This window comes from Callorhinchus milii, unplaced genomic scaffold (assembly GCF_018977255.1).
Source record: "Callorhinchus milii isolate IMCB2004 unplaced genomic scaffold, IMCB_Cmil_1.0 Scaffold1, whole genome shotgun sequence".
Taxonomy (NCBI): domain Eukaryota; kingdom Metazoa; phylum Chordata; class Chondrichthyes; order Chimaeriformes; family Callorhinchidae; genus Callorhinchus; species Callorhinchus milii.
The window spans coordinates 60818051-60833375 of NW_024704742.1; the positions used below are offsets into that span (position 1 = coordinate 60818051).

General features: G+C 39.3%; 1 protein-coding gene across 1 annotated transcript in view; it reads left to right on the top strand.

The window, feature by feature from the left end:
• The window catches only part of vegfc (vascular endothelial growth factor c), a 100322-nt gene extending 87153 nt beyond the window's left edge, over positions 1–13169 (top strand). Inside the window, exons 5-7 of the mRNA XM_007895924.2 lie at positions 2914–3026; positions 10421–10751; positions 12602–13169. Of these exons, the coding sequence (XP_007894115.1) occupies positions 2914–3026; positions 10421–10751; positions 12602–12722 (565 nt within the window). The 3' untranslated portion in view covers positions 12723–13169. The remainder of the gene's footprint in view (positions 1–2913; positions 3027–10420; positions 10752–12601) is intronic.
• The last annotated feature ends 2156 nt before the right edge of the window (positions 13170–15325 follow it).

Below are 15325 nucleotides of genomic sequence, written 5' to 3' on the forward strand. Positions count from 1 at the left end.
CAATTATTTTTGTGCAAACATCTTTACTCTTTCTTGTTCCAAAGTGCATTACCTTACTTTTAGCTGCTTTAAACTCAATCTGCCACTGCCTTGCCCATTCAGAGGTCCTGATCTTCTTTTCATCCTTGAATGTGTTCATTTAGCCAGAGACTTGACATTATCAGCAAAGTACTGACCTCTAAAGTCATTTATGAATAGCATGACCTTAAGAAGTTCCAGAATAAACTCTTGCGGAACTCCACTGCCCTCTCCCTCAGTTTTAGACTTAGATTTATCATGTTTCCATTTCCACCATCCTGCTTTCCTAAATTGAGTAGCTGACACTTGCAGAAGCTTATTAGCACATGTAAGCACTGAGAGTTCCGTATGTATGCCATCTATACATGGGAATGTCTTTGTCCATAATCGAATGCACAACATCCCTGGAGGCATGTACCCTGTTTGCATTATTCCGGATACTATTAGGTGTAGGTTGGCAAGAGCCAAAGCCTGGGAAATACAGAATGTGTGTTGCCGCTCTGCTCGAGTTTAACCAGTTAAAAATCTTAGCTTGCCATTGAGAGCGCTGACTGGCAAGCTTCTCGCTGTTTGTCCTACTGGGACCATACTACCTGTTAGGGCTTTGGTTTGCAGGGTTAACAGGATCTGAGTGTGAACAGAAACTTTGGGCAAGTTTCCTTACTCCACACGCCTGATAATAAGCCCTCAAAAAAANTTGGTCATTTCAATCCACGACTGTTTGTGGGACACTGCTGTGTGCAATTGGCTGCCACATTTCGCCCACAAATATACAGTCAATTCACTTTACAGTCTATTCTGTGAAGTGCTTTGAGATGTCTATAAAACGTGAAAAGCACAATATCAAATGCAAGGATTATTATTATTATTATTATCCCTGCTCCTAGTGAAAATTTTAGATTGCGTCATCCATAGTCCACATTATCCACAGAATGGAGCTTCCTTGAATAATTTAGTGCAAGAAAATAATTGCTTCCAAAGTGGGAAAGCAGTATGAAATAGGTTCAGTGTTTCACTGGCTTCTATTCCTAAATAAAGTTCTATTTTAATCAACTCTTTGGTCTCCTCATGAACCTAGGAAAAAATAGCATGTCTCAACCCCTTACAGTGCATTCCAGGTATGATTTACCATTGGATTTTTTTGAGCCTTGGAAAAAAATGAGCAAAAGACTATTTATTCTGGTTTCCACTTTCCTCAATAACCATTTAGTCTCTTTTGCTATACCTGTCTTAACAATCCATTTCTGAGAGGCATGACTGCATGGGGATGCCAAACAATTTCACAGAGAAACTTTACACTTTTTTGGTGCAAAACAGTAAATCTCATCTGTTATCCTTATTTGCTGCATGTAATGTTTTTCAGCACTAATATTTTTTCCATGAGGGGCACATCTTAGGGTTTCACATTACTTCACCATTAATTGCAATATTTCTGACAGAGCAAATAGCCAAACTATGAAATATCTAAACTGTTAGCTCAACTACGTTGGGATTGCATTGTGTGTTCACAGAATGATAGATTACAAATTACAATGTGCTGAAAATCAATCGCTGTTCATCATGTAAAGTACTTACAGATTGCAATTGCTATTATAGACTGTGGTGCTGACAATCAACATATAAATCAGACAGTCACCACTATAATTGTCATCTGGGATTATAATTTGCTAAAGTAAGCAGGAAAAGGCAAGGAGGATCATTATTGAATTGAAACATTTCCTGCCTTAAAAGCCCAGATAGCTTGATACATAAACTAAAATATCAGGTAGCTAGCTGTCTGGAAACTCACTAGCTGCAGAACTTGGATCATGAAATCCTCAGTTAAAATGGGAGCTTCTGTTAATTTTTACTTGATTTAAGTAAATTTAAATTTTACATTACAACAGGTGGTATCACAATTAACTATCAGACGTCGGGGTGGTGAAATTGTAGTGTAGCAGTACAATAATGGTGAGTGTTAACTGGTTTTCAACATCCATTCAAAGGTGTATTGTCATAGCTATTCTCACAGCATATCCTTCAGCTTCTCTGATAGCTTGGTGTGTAAAGGCAGCACTAGAAGGTCACAGGCCTGGACCAACAGTCAAAGTTCTGGAATTGGTTTCAACGCCCTTGCAACACTTGTTCACATTTTTGATTGTGGTGTAGACCCCACCAGAGGGGAACACTATAATAATAATCCTTGCATATAATGTGGCACCTTATCACATCGCTGCGACGTCTCAAAGCGCTTCATAGAATATACTGTAAAGTTAATTGACTATATTTTGTGAGCAAAATGCAGCAGCCAATTGCGCACAGCAGTCTCCCCCAAACAGTCGTGGATTGAGTAACCACATTTTTTTTCAGGGTTTATTACCCCCGGAAAGCGATCCGCCAATCGACTAACAACCAGGTTCTCACTTACTGCTAGATAAACAGAAGCTTGTGGAGTAAGGAAATTTGCCTACGGTTTCTCCCTGCCTGGGAGTCGAACCTGAGCCACCTCACTAGGGCAAGTGCTCTATCTAATCACTAAGCTACAGAACTCCAAACTAGAGTCAACTTATCTATTAATTAAACATATCAAAATATTTTATTAATTTACAAAAAATCTAATTCTGTATATCATTAAAAAATAATTAAGTAGTATGGGGGAAAAGTGTTGTAAATGTGATAATTATCACAAGCCCAGAAAATGCAGTTGTTTAGTTCCTATGAGACATCCTTCTGATGTGAAAAGTACTATATAAATGTAACTGCTGTATTGACCTTTAAAGCCTGCCTTTGACGACAGTTATTGGAGTGAGCACAGTTTAGATTTTTTTCCTCCTGAGATAATAGTAAATTCATCAGAATATTCTCTATAATTACTGAATAGTTTAAATAACCTATCTATTCTCATTTCCTTCACAGTTGTCATAAGACCAACAAAACCTGTTCCAAAAATCACACCTGGAATAATTATTTCTGCAGATGTGTCTTGCAGCACGACTTCAGCAGTTTTATGCCCCCAAAAAGGGATACAGGTCAGTGTACTCATATATTTTTGGTAGATGGGCATCAGACACATGCAGAAACCCATCGCCATGTTAAGAGTATTCAGACCAAACTGAGAATTCCATATAAGCCACCTGCACAGGGTAATGACCATGTCTCAAATGGAATATATAATATAATAATCCTTGCATTTGATACAGTGCTTTTCACATTTTCTAGACGTCTCAAAGCGCTTCACAGAATATACTGTAAAGTGAATTGACTATATGTGAGGGCAAATGCGTTAGCCAATTGCACACAGCAGTGTCCCACAATCCACATTGGATTGAAGTGATCAATTTTGTATTGCTTTTTTTTCTTGAGGGATTATTATCAGGCGTTTGGAGGAAGGAAACTTGCCCAGGGTTTCACCCTGCCAGTTATCGAACCCAGGTCTCTTGCTTGGGAGGCGAGTGCTCTAACCACTGAGCTACAGGACTCCACGAGTCCTAGTGTGTTCCTATTCTCTCCCTGAAGGAATGCATTCTGATTGCTGAATTTCAGAGTATTAGGCACAAATTAACAAGAGTCATTGCTGGTCGATTCCAATGTGTGCATTGAGGTACTGCTGGAGCTTAACCAGCTAAAACTACTTAGCTAAAATCATTGTTTTTCCAGCTAAAACCACCCTGCACATCATTGAGGTGTATCAAAGTGCTTCACAGGATTTTACTGTAAAATGTAGTGACCGTGTATTTTTGTGGCTCAGTATGGCAGCTAATTTGCATACAGCAGTGTTCCACAAACAGCCATGAAGTGTATGATCAATTTTATATGGCTAGAACAGGGAGAGAAATCACTTTATCTTTTCAAATAGTGCCACAAGATCTTTATTTAACGTCCATCTGAATAGACAGACAGCATCTCAGTTTAACATTTCATCTAAAGGACAGTATCTCCAACACTGCAGTGGTACCTCAGTCCTCCACTGGAGTATCAGCCTAGACTGTAAGTTCAAAGTCCCAACTTCGGGCTTGAAGGAACAATCTAGTTACTCAGAGCCAGAACACCTCCACTTGAGCCAGGCTGCCAGGTTAATTCCTCAACTCTCCCAAACACATTGTATTAGGAATGTGGAAGAAGCAATCAATAGAAGTAACTAATGTCTTGATTGACTCCTTTAAAAAAGATCTTGAGTACATTAGTGGAAGATTTAGGAGTACCTAAGGACATAACAAAATGACCAGCACCAGTCTAAAGTGCACACAACCTGTTCAAATCTTTATTCAGTGTGGGAAAGCTATATATGATCTTTCAATGTGACCTTTTACTCCACTTTAACAAAGAACTTGCATTTTTAGTGTCCAGTCACAATTAAAATACCTCAAAGCTCTACTAGTGACTGTTAACTGCAGCCACTGTCATTGTGGTCAGGCACAGTAGGGCAGAGAGGAAATTGGAAGCAGCAGAGCATGTGCGGATGAAGAAATGGAAAGAATTCAACAGCCAAAACCAAACAAGACAGAGGATATAAACTACAGGACCCCCAATAAAATGCATCTGGAAATAGGTGGAAATAGATGAGATTCTTAATATTTAAAGGAGCTTTTTGTTTCTCCTCATTGTATTAGAAACACAGTATAAAATCTCAGTAAGAACTACTGATTTGTCTTTTGACTCCTTCAAAAGGGAACTTGAGAACATTGGTGGAAGATTTGGGGATAATGACATCATGAAATGTTACATAGTAGACAATGATTTCTGTGCTGCTGGGAGGAGAGGGGAGAAGAGACTGTTGTCTGTGGAGGGGAAAGCACTATGGTTGAATGGTTGAGTTGTGGGGGTTGGATCAATATCCTCGAGTTCTTCCTTGATTGCCTTTGTGGTTCCTGGAGTATCTTTCTGGTAGTTTTCTTTAGGAGATGAAATAAGTTCAGTGAATTCCCTGACAATGTAGATTTTGAATAATAAATGATAATAATCCTGCATTTGATATAGTACCTTATCACGTCTTCGAGACATCTCAAAGTGCTTCACAGGTTATGCTGTAAAGTGGATTGACACTATATTTTGTGGGTGAAACGCAGCAGCCAATTGCACACAGCGGTGTCCCACAAACAGTCATGGATCGAGTGACCAAGTCATTATTGTTATTTTTTTAATGGAATAGCCATGGGACAAGTGAATCTGATGGGTCAAGTGCCCTTGTCTTGTTCCATGCTTTTTTATGTTCTTATATTGTTGGTCTATTGACTCTTATCCCCTCTGCATCCCTTAGCTCAACAGCTGTAATCACTCCTATTGCTGCTGCAGTATTGTCTTACATAGATTCTAAACTTTACTCTTTATTTTAACAGTGGTATGATTTGCCAAAATCAACACCAAAATGTTATTTTGCATAACGTGCACCAAGATTTGTTTTTCAAACTAATTCTTTGTTTCGCATTTGAAAGCATCACACACACAGCGATAGACAGAGGATGGCAAGACCATTGAATGCCCCAGTTATGTAATACTTTTAGTGTTGATTTTAGCATAACATCAATTTCAGTCAGGCATTCTTGGAGTTTTCCACAAATATTAAAAATAATAATTCTTGCATTTGATGTAACGACTTTCACCTCAGGAGGTGTTTGAAAGGAGTCACTGTAAAGTGTATTTGCACACTATCTCAGCTTTCAAATGGCACACAGCAAAGTCCCAGCCATGAAATACATGATCAATTTTATCTGGGAGATTGGTGGACCACCCACAGGGAGAAACCTCTTTCTTATTATCAGGACACAATGCCAAGGTCAGAAAATCTGTCAACGATTCACAGTTCACCCCCCCAAATCCTCCTGAGATATTTAGTTGGGTAACCAAAGGGACAGCTTCTTTTCTGAATCATTTGGATACAGTTTTTGCGAACTAAGCAATTAAAGCATATCATCAGCAGCAACAACAACAAGATTAGATTTGTATAAATAAAGTGGTGTCGCTTGAACATTGAGGGTAAATCTCTTCTGGCCCTGGATATATCTATATTGTTCGAATTCAAGATCCTCATTCTCACCTACAAGGCCATTCACGGCCTTGCTCCCTCCTACCTCTCCGACCTACTATCCCCCTACTTACCTGCCCGTACCCTCCGTTCCTCTGGCTCCGGTCTTCTCCACATCCCCCGCCCTAATCGCCCTACCATCGGTGGCCGGGCCTTCAGCCTCTCAGCCCCCAGGCTCTGGAACTCCATCCCCCAGTGCCTTCGCCGCTTCCTCCCTTTCCTCCTTCAAGGCCCGTCTTCAGCTCCCCTCTCGACTCTCTACCCCCTCCTCGCTCCTTCCCTTCCCTCCCCTCACCCTGACCATTTCCCCCCTGCTCGGGTCCTGACCCAACAGTCCAGTGCCTTGGGACGTCCTCCCGACGTGAAAGGCACTCTATAAATGGAATCTTGTTGTTGTTTGCATGTCCACTAATGATAACCTTGACCAGTATCTGTTGCTACTAAACATATAAATGTTTGTTGTTGTTGTTAAATAAGAAATTAATTGGGGCTGAAAATGTAACATCCATATGGTGGATCTCTAAATTTCTCTGCCTTGCACCCTCTTTTTCGCTTTCAACACCCTTCTAAAAACCTTCTTCTTTCATAACATCACAAGATTGGTTTGGATAAAGAAGAGATTTCATTCATCCAGTTTACCTACCTGCCATCTTCCCAACACAGCATCAAGATTGTTTTAAATGAATCCAATGCCCCAGCTTCAATTGCCCTTCCTGGCAACCTGTTCCAGTCTTTGATTATCCTCTGCATAAATAAATACTTCCTTGTATCTGTCCTGAAATGTCTCTTTGGAACTCTTACTTTTTCAATCCCATTTCAAATCCATACGGTCCCTTCTGAAACATTTCCTTTTAAGAATGAAGAGCCCAAGTTTGTTGTGTTTTGCCCATTGTTGCTCGTAGCTTATTCCTCTAAGGCAACTTCTTTAGTCATCTCCACCCCAATGCCCCCCTCCCCCAACTCCAACACTGCTCAAACACCCTTCTCCCCACTCCAAAGTTCTTTGAGTCATTGAAATATGTGAAAGCTGCTATGTAAGAACAAGTTGTTGTAGTAGATTTGCAAATAGAGAATCTTAACAATAACAATATGTGGGAATGGTACTCCAACTTATCCCAAGTAATTGATTATTCACCACTTCCTGAAGGTTTCCAGCCAATACCACAATACATTAACTCATAATATAAAAGCACGTAAAGTGCATTGAGAAGATATGGGATCTTTTTGCAGTAGACAGCTCAACAGACCTGTGCTGACTGTTTTGAGCTGAGCCCAATCCCAACTCTCCTCTTCCCCTCATAGTGTGACAACTCCCTTTAGAAGAGCAACATCCAAGACCAAAAAACAATTGATTTTGTAAAATTGGCAGCTTGTGTAAAACAGTTTGGGCCTGAAAAATAGATAGCATTATCAACACTTTATTCTTTGAAGCGCAACATGAAGCCAGATAATGCTTTGGCAGGAGATGCAATTATTAAGGTTTTCTTTCTTGAGTCTCACCTCTGAGAACATAGATTCATAGATTCATAGAATGTTACGGCACAGAAGGAGGCCATTCGGCCCATCGAGTCTGTGCCGGCTCTTTGACAGAGCAAATTACTTTCACTAACCCCACTCACCAGCTTTCTCCCCATAACCCTGCAAACCCGTCTTCCCCGGATACCTATCCAGTTCTCTCTTAAAAGCTGTTATCGAATCGGACTTCACTACCCTTTCAGGCAGATCATTCCAAATTCGAACAACTCGCTGAGTGAAAAAAATTCTTCTAACCTTCCCTCTGCTTCTTTTGGTAGATATCTTCAGACTGTGACCACGGGTCACAGACACACCTACCAGCGGAAACAGTTTTTCCTTATCTAGCCTGTCGAAACCTTTCATGATCTTGAAGACCTCTATCGGGTCCCCGCGTAACCTTCTCTGCTCTAATGGGAAAAGTCCTAACTTCTCCAGCCTGTCCTCATAGCTAAGGTTCCCCATTCCTGGTATCATTCTCGTGAATCTCCTCTGCACCCTTTCCAGTGCCTTATTGTCCTTCCTGAAGTAAGGTGCCCAGAACTGAGCTCAGTACTCCAGCTGAGGCCTAACCAGTGTTTTGTATAGATTAACCATAACCTCCCTACTCTTATACTCTATGCCCCTACTAATGAAGCTCAGTACACCAAATGCCCTTTTTACCCCCTTATCTACCTGCCCCGCTACCTTTAATGATTTGCTTACTTGAACGCCCAGATCTCTCTGTACATTCATCTCCCTTAAGATTGAGCTACCATGTCTATATTGCCTCCTATCATTTTTCTTACCTAAGTGTATCACCTCACACTTATCCACATTGAAATCCATCTGCCACATGTCAGCCCATCCCACCATTCTGTGTATGTCTGCTTGCAGTTGGTTACAGTCCTCCTCGCCATTTACTACCCTACCTAACTTTGTATCATCTGCAAACTTGGAAATAGTGCCCTCTATGCCCAAGTCCAGATCATTAATATATATTAGAAAGAGCAGTGGTCCCAATACTGATCCACCAACATGGAAGCTCAGTTAGGAAAAATACCAAAAATATAGCACCCGCTGCAAATGAAGATGGTTCTTCAGATTGGGCAGAGATCCCATCCACAGATGTGCGAAGACTCATATCAGAATTGATAAATACATTATAACTCATGTCCAATGTCATTTGCCTTGATGTAGGAAGCATAGAAGTTATGCAAAGGCTGAAAGGAAATCAAACTTCACTTAAATCCCTACTTCTTCATTTGTATTATTCTACTGTAAATGTTAAGAAGGTGGTTAACACGACACCTAACTTATTGTCTGGGAGCGGTAAGTACAATATGAGTTCTGTCAAGGGTGACAGACATAGACTTTATATTAAACTTAAAGAAATAAACTTGCAATCTTCTAACAATCTGATTTCCCCAAAACAATCTTCAATAAAAATTGCAATTTAATTGAAATTTGGTTGATCTGTTTGTAGTTGACAGGTGAATTAAATGATAGGTCAATGATCTAACCTAAATATTGTCTGAATGACACCAATGTGGAGAAAAATATTAAAATGAACAGATAAAATGTTCTATTTGATGGCCTTTTTTACTTAATAGCTACTTCCGTCGAAGAAATAGCAACCCCAAACGATTAACTATGAACATTACAAAAATTGAATGTCTGGTTTTGACATTGAATTAAAAAAAAATCTGCTTCTCCATTTGATCCTCATTCAGTTTGGCAGCCTGAACGAGCTGTACTTTTAGCTTTGTTTTTTTTCCATTATTCAATCGTCCCAGAATTACAAACTAATATTTGAGCTTTAAAGAAAATGTGTTTCAAATTTCAGAGGTGCTTTATTGGTATTATGTCTGAAACCATGAACAAATGTTATTTTGATTCGACAAGGCCGTTTTTAGTAGTTGGAATTATGATGTAAATCTTAAGGAAAATAAAGAGAGCACTAAAATAATGGGTGGTATTGCTGCCTTATTTACTGCATATTTCATAGTCAACTGATTCTACCAAAAAGCCTCCATGGTGATCTTTTTGGGGTCAACTAGGAGTCTAACACATGTAGAAACCATATCACAGTGCTTAAAAGAATGCAAACTAGATTGAGAGATCCAAATATGTATCCTACCTACACAAGGAAATTTCTCAATCTCATTTGTATTCTTACACAAGGAAATTTCCTGTGTCTTATATAGAAATGCAATTGAGTGGAATTTTCCCTTCTCTGAAAATAATCCCAAGTAATAAACGTTGTGTAGTTGTTAGATAAGAAAAGCGATGGCAGCCTGTAAGCTAAGTTTTACAAGGATAAGTCAAAATCATTGTGATTATAAGAAATGGTCCTGACCTTCAAAATGCCCCCACAGCCTTGCACCACCCTATCTTTATTATCTCCTGCAACCCAATTGTCCACCAATTCCCTTCGCCTTGCCACCTTCAGCCGCCTTCATGCCTCAACCTGTTCTGCCCTCGGCATCGGCAGATGGACCTCCAGAAACTTTGCCCCCTCCCTCTAGAACTCTATCACAAAATTCCTCGATCCCTCCCCTTCACTCTCTGCTCTCAAATCCCATCTGAAGATCTATCAGTTTGACTGCATTTTCAGCCACACTGTCTGCTGTCCTTCAGGTGAATGTTACAGATTCTGTGACGCTATTTGCAAAAAAAGAAGGAAGTTTCTCCCAGCTTTCCAGCCAACAATTGGAACAATGTATGCCACTGCCAACAATTAATTGGAAATTCACCTCATGTTGCAAATGTCTGCCTGCAATTAACAGTCACCACACTTGGCAGGAATTAGTTCACTATGAAAAAGATGCGATAAAATTGCATGTTCTTAATGTAATTGATTAATCTTTGCCTAATTTAATGTTTAACAATTTCTATATTTTTTCAAAGATGGAGACACTGGCTTTCACGTCTGTGGGCCAAATAAAGAGCTTGATGAAGATACCTGTCAGTGTGTATGTAAAGGTGGTTTGCACCATTCCAGCTGTGGAGCCCACAAGGAACTGGATAAAGAATTGTGCCAGTGTGTGTGCAGAAATGGACTGTATCCGGGCATATGTGGACCCCATAGGCAGTTTGATGCAGATTCTTGCGAGTGCATTTGCAAAAAAAGCTGCCCGAGAAATCACCCTTTAAATCCAGCGAAATGCGTCTGTGAATGTACAGAATCTCCAAACAAATGCTTTCTGAAAGGAAAGAGATTTCATCCTCAAACCTGCAGGTGAGTGTTGTGCCAGACCGCACTTTCATTTAAATATTGGGGTAAACTTCTGGGCATTTCAGAACACATTCTTTTAAATAACCAAGCAATGCATTGCGAAATACCATAACAAATTACAACCATAACACTGGCTATCCACACTACACTAAATTAGGACCATTTAAAGGAGTGAAATTGCCTTTAACTAGTCTCAGTGGAAAATACTCTGCACTGCAGAGTGAGCACTTCTATATATATATATATATAGCTGCAGAGTGTCTTACACATCTCTAATCTTTATGCGGCTCCTTAAGAGTGCCTGGGTTCATAAACCTGGTGTCGTGTGTTGTATAGTGAATGTGTAGTGAATGCTTCAATGCTAAATTAGTAATGGATTTGTGCTATGATACATGTTTATGAAGTTGAAATTTTGCTTCACACTGTACTCTGTTATGTGTCTGCATGTTGCTATTAGATGTGAGTTTTTTTGTTAACTGGATAACTTATACCTGTAAATTTAGTTCCATTAAATATCATAATGTACAGTACAAATTCAAAGAAAAGGAAATTGAATGATACTTTTATTAAAAGACACAAGTTACAAAGTAACTTAAACCTAGTACTTTCAGCGGAATATTCTTGGAAGAATAGCAAGATGTTCACAATGCGAGGTCTCCTTTAAGCAGGATGGTATTATGATGATGTTTCTTCATGTAGGCCTCACTGGATGATACGAAAGTAGCTTCAGTTATTCTTGTCCGATGCAACAAAGTCTGTACTTTGGGAACCATTTACAGTACTGCATTTAACTAGTCATTCAGTAGCACCAAGTGTCAGAAATAAAGTTCTCTCTCACCAATGGCTTTTCTTTCAATCTTAGTAAGTCTTGGCGGAATTACATTTCAGTCAGTCAGATTCAGGAATAAAAAATGATCTCTTGAGGGACGAACCACAGTTCGTTAATTTCTTGAACAGTCTGTAAGGTTATGTTCCTATATCTCCTTAGACTTCCTTGTATTTAAGTGAATTTTGTTCAGTTCCCATGTGCCGCTTGCCAATGTCTTTGTAAGATGGAGGCAGCGCAAATCACATATGCACAGGATATGAAATATTCTGTTACAATTCAGCCAATTCATTGTTAGTTTGTGCCAAATTATGGGTAGTTCTGTGGTGCTGGGTTGCACATGCTAGGAACTGTGCCTAAACTTATTTCACTAAACACTCTTTCAGCTGCCAGAGAAAGGAAAAACATTAAATCAGTCAGGCTGGCTGGAATCTAATTAGCTCCACTACTGAGTTCACATTGTATTTGCATCATAAAAGTCTACAGCGTTTTTGTCTCTGGCGATCCTCTCCTCTTATTAACTTGTTTTTTGTCAGCTGGGTGTCTGAAATATGCGGAAACCCATCACCATGCTTTAGTATCCAAACCAGACTGAGCGTTCCACATGGAAATTTTTCTATATGGAATGGAATGCCCACTCTCTCCCCAGAGGGAAACATCCTGCTTACCTAATTCCTCACAGTATTAAGCACAAGTTGGCAAGAACCAAGGCTTGGGAACCTCAGAATGTGCTTTGGGTTACTGCTGGAGGTTAACCAATTAAAACTGCATATCCTGCCTTTGTAAGCACTGCCTGGCAAGCTTTCCTGCTACTGTCCAGCAAGGGTCATGCTACCCATTTGGGCTTTGATTTGCAAAGCTGAGTGGGAAGAATCCCTGCTCCCAGTGACTGGTTTGCTCCTCCAGGTTGACTGGTCTGTCATCATCAGTGGCATTGCGGATCCCGCCTGGCTCAGGGTTATTAACTGATCACTCCACAGCTGTACAAAACAAATAAAAATAATCCTGTTTCATTTTCATTCTGCAGTTGCTTCAGGCCACCCTGTGTAGTTCGAACAAGGCGCTGCAGCCAAGGTTATTACTTCAGTGAGGAGGTGTGTCGCTGTATTCCATTACATTGGAGAAGATCGCATATTGATTATTATTGACAGCGATTTAGTTTCTTTGGCAAAAGAACAATTTTCACAATTTCACACGGACACATCTGCCAAGAGGTGAACATTGTATAAAAGAATACATAGTATTTTACATGTTGCATTCATACGTACACCAGAGACCCAAGAGGCGCGAAGGAGCCCTGGCACTGGACATTCAAACGACATGCAGAAATACAATGTAGATTACTACATTGTCACACAAGGAACTCACCATGAACTTCATGTGATACGCCAATGACCAAAAGGTCTAGATTTTTGTCGAGCTCATTTTTTTTAAGATAATGAATCTATATCTAATTTATTGCCACCAAAATGTTGTGCAGCATTCCTGTTCATAGCAGTTAACAACTGTAAGAGCTCACTGTGATCAGTATTTTTATATCATGTAAAATATCTTTAAAATAAAAGGCAAAAGTGTATTGTAGATTGTGTACCCATTATAGACGTTACGCAGTTTTGTGTCTTTATTCTATTTCTGATGTACGAGTGTCAGATTTTAATGCAGTAAAATACTGTAATGGCAACAGAAAATTCTCTATCTGATGATGGACCTTATCTCATCCATTCTAATGGCACAGAGAAGATTTTGTGGCCTAGGCTAGCACTCCAATGTAGTGTGTTGTATTATTGGAGGTTCTGTCCTTCAGATGAGATATTAAGCCGAGGTCCTGCATGCCTGTTCAGATGGACATTAAAGATCCCATGGCACTACTCGAAAAGTGAAGGGTATCTCTTCTGATATCTGGGCAAATACTCCCCATATAAAATTGGGGCTTCATGGCTGTTTGTGGAACATTGCTATGTGCAAATTGACTGCACCATTTGCCTACAAAATGCACAGTCACTACATATTACATCAATTTCTGTGAAGCATTTTAAACAGTGCTATATCACATGCAAGGATTATTATTATTATTATTGATAATAAAATATGGAGTTGCAAAACAGGAGCAAAACTGAAAATGAACTGGAATGTAATAAAATCCAGAAGAGAAGTAAGATAAATACCTCTTGTGTAAATGGTAATAATATTGACTTTCTCTCTTCCCCACCTAAGACCAAAATGGTGCAATACAATATTTTCATCATTTTTGCAATGTTAACTTACCAGGATGCAAAAGTACAGGTTAACAATGACCACATTGGTGCTTAATGTTGCGAATGAAACTAACTCCAGCTGCCACCAGGAATCTTCACAGATCTTCAAAGTACAACAAAATATTCAAAAATATAATGTTACTAAAAACAAAGCAGGCCAAGGTTTGCTGGCAAAGAGAAGCAAAAATGTAATTGCTTTTCTAAATATTTGAATTTTTGTCATTTTTTCCCTGGCATAAGCAAAATGAAAGAAAATGAGAATTTAAGGTCTGGTACAGCATTAGGAAATAACAGCAAATCTAGGGATAAATGCAGATTGGGATGAATAAATAATACACGGAATGCAATGGTGTCTCTAATGTTGAGGCCAAAGGGGTGGAGGAATGTGAAGAAAAGGTCAGGATTAAACAATGGAATTGTAGGGGTAGATGAATATCATGCTGTTTTGGGGTTCAGGGTCTTTGCACAACCTTCCCTGTGATAATACAATGGGTGGGTGAGCTCCATTGTCAGATAGACATTGTATATTCTATGGACGTAGAGAAGCTGATGGCCTGAATGGCCTTTTCTTGCTCTATAATTTCTTATCTTTAGTATAAGGTACTTTTTTGTACTGCTCTTCCCACCAATAAAGCCAAGATTTATGCCCTGATTGAAGAACATTTTAAAAATAATAAACAAACTCAATAATAAGATGAATCCTTACTTATGAAACAGTGCCTTCCATGGCAGGAGTATGCCTCAAAGTGCTTTATATTGTAAAGTGTAATAACTGTGTATTTTATAAGTGAACGTGGAATCCAATATGTGCACAGCAATGTCATATAACAGCCATGAAGTGAATGGACAATTTTATTTGGGGTGTCAGGGCAGTTATTTGGGAGAAACTCCCTTCGCTTTTTAAATTGTGCCATGGGAGCTTTAACACCCACCAGAACAGGCAGTCAGGACCTCGGGTGAATCCCTCTTTGAATGACAACACTGACAAAAATGCAGCCCACTTGAAGTATCAGTCTGGACTCTGAGATCAATCACCCAAAAACATGGTTGTTTACTATCAAGAAAAAAAATGATTCTTTAGTAACAATAAAAGGGAACAATTGCAACAAACAGGTCTACTTTTGATGGGTCTCAATGCCACCTATCCACCCTCTCACAATGCCATTCAATCCTATTTCTAGAATTGAATCCGTTCATACTATCTGATTCAAATTCCTTTGCTAGTAACTTATTCCTAAGTCTATTTCCCTTTGCGCAAAGAAAGTTCTGTCTGACTTCCATTCTTACTCCTAACATTTTAATGTATAACCTAGGTCCCCTGGTATTTGAACCTTGGTCCTATCATGCACATATACTGTGTAACTGTGCATTAAACATGCAAACAATTAAGTGAAAATCTTTTGTGAGGCTTTTAAAAAGCAAACCATAATGGACAAATGATATTATGGTTGGCTGTTACATTTACTATAAGAGTAAAACAGATGTTCTATTCAGAG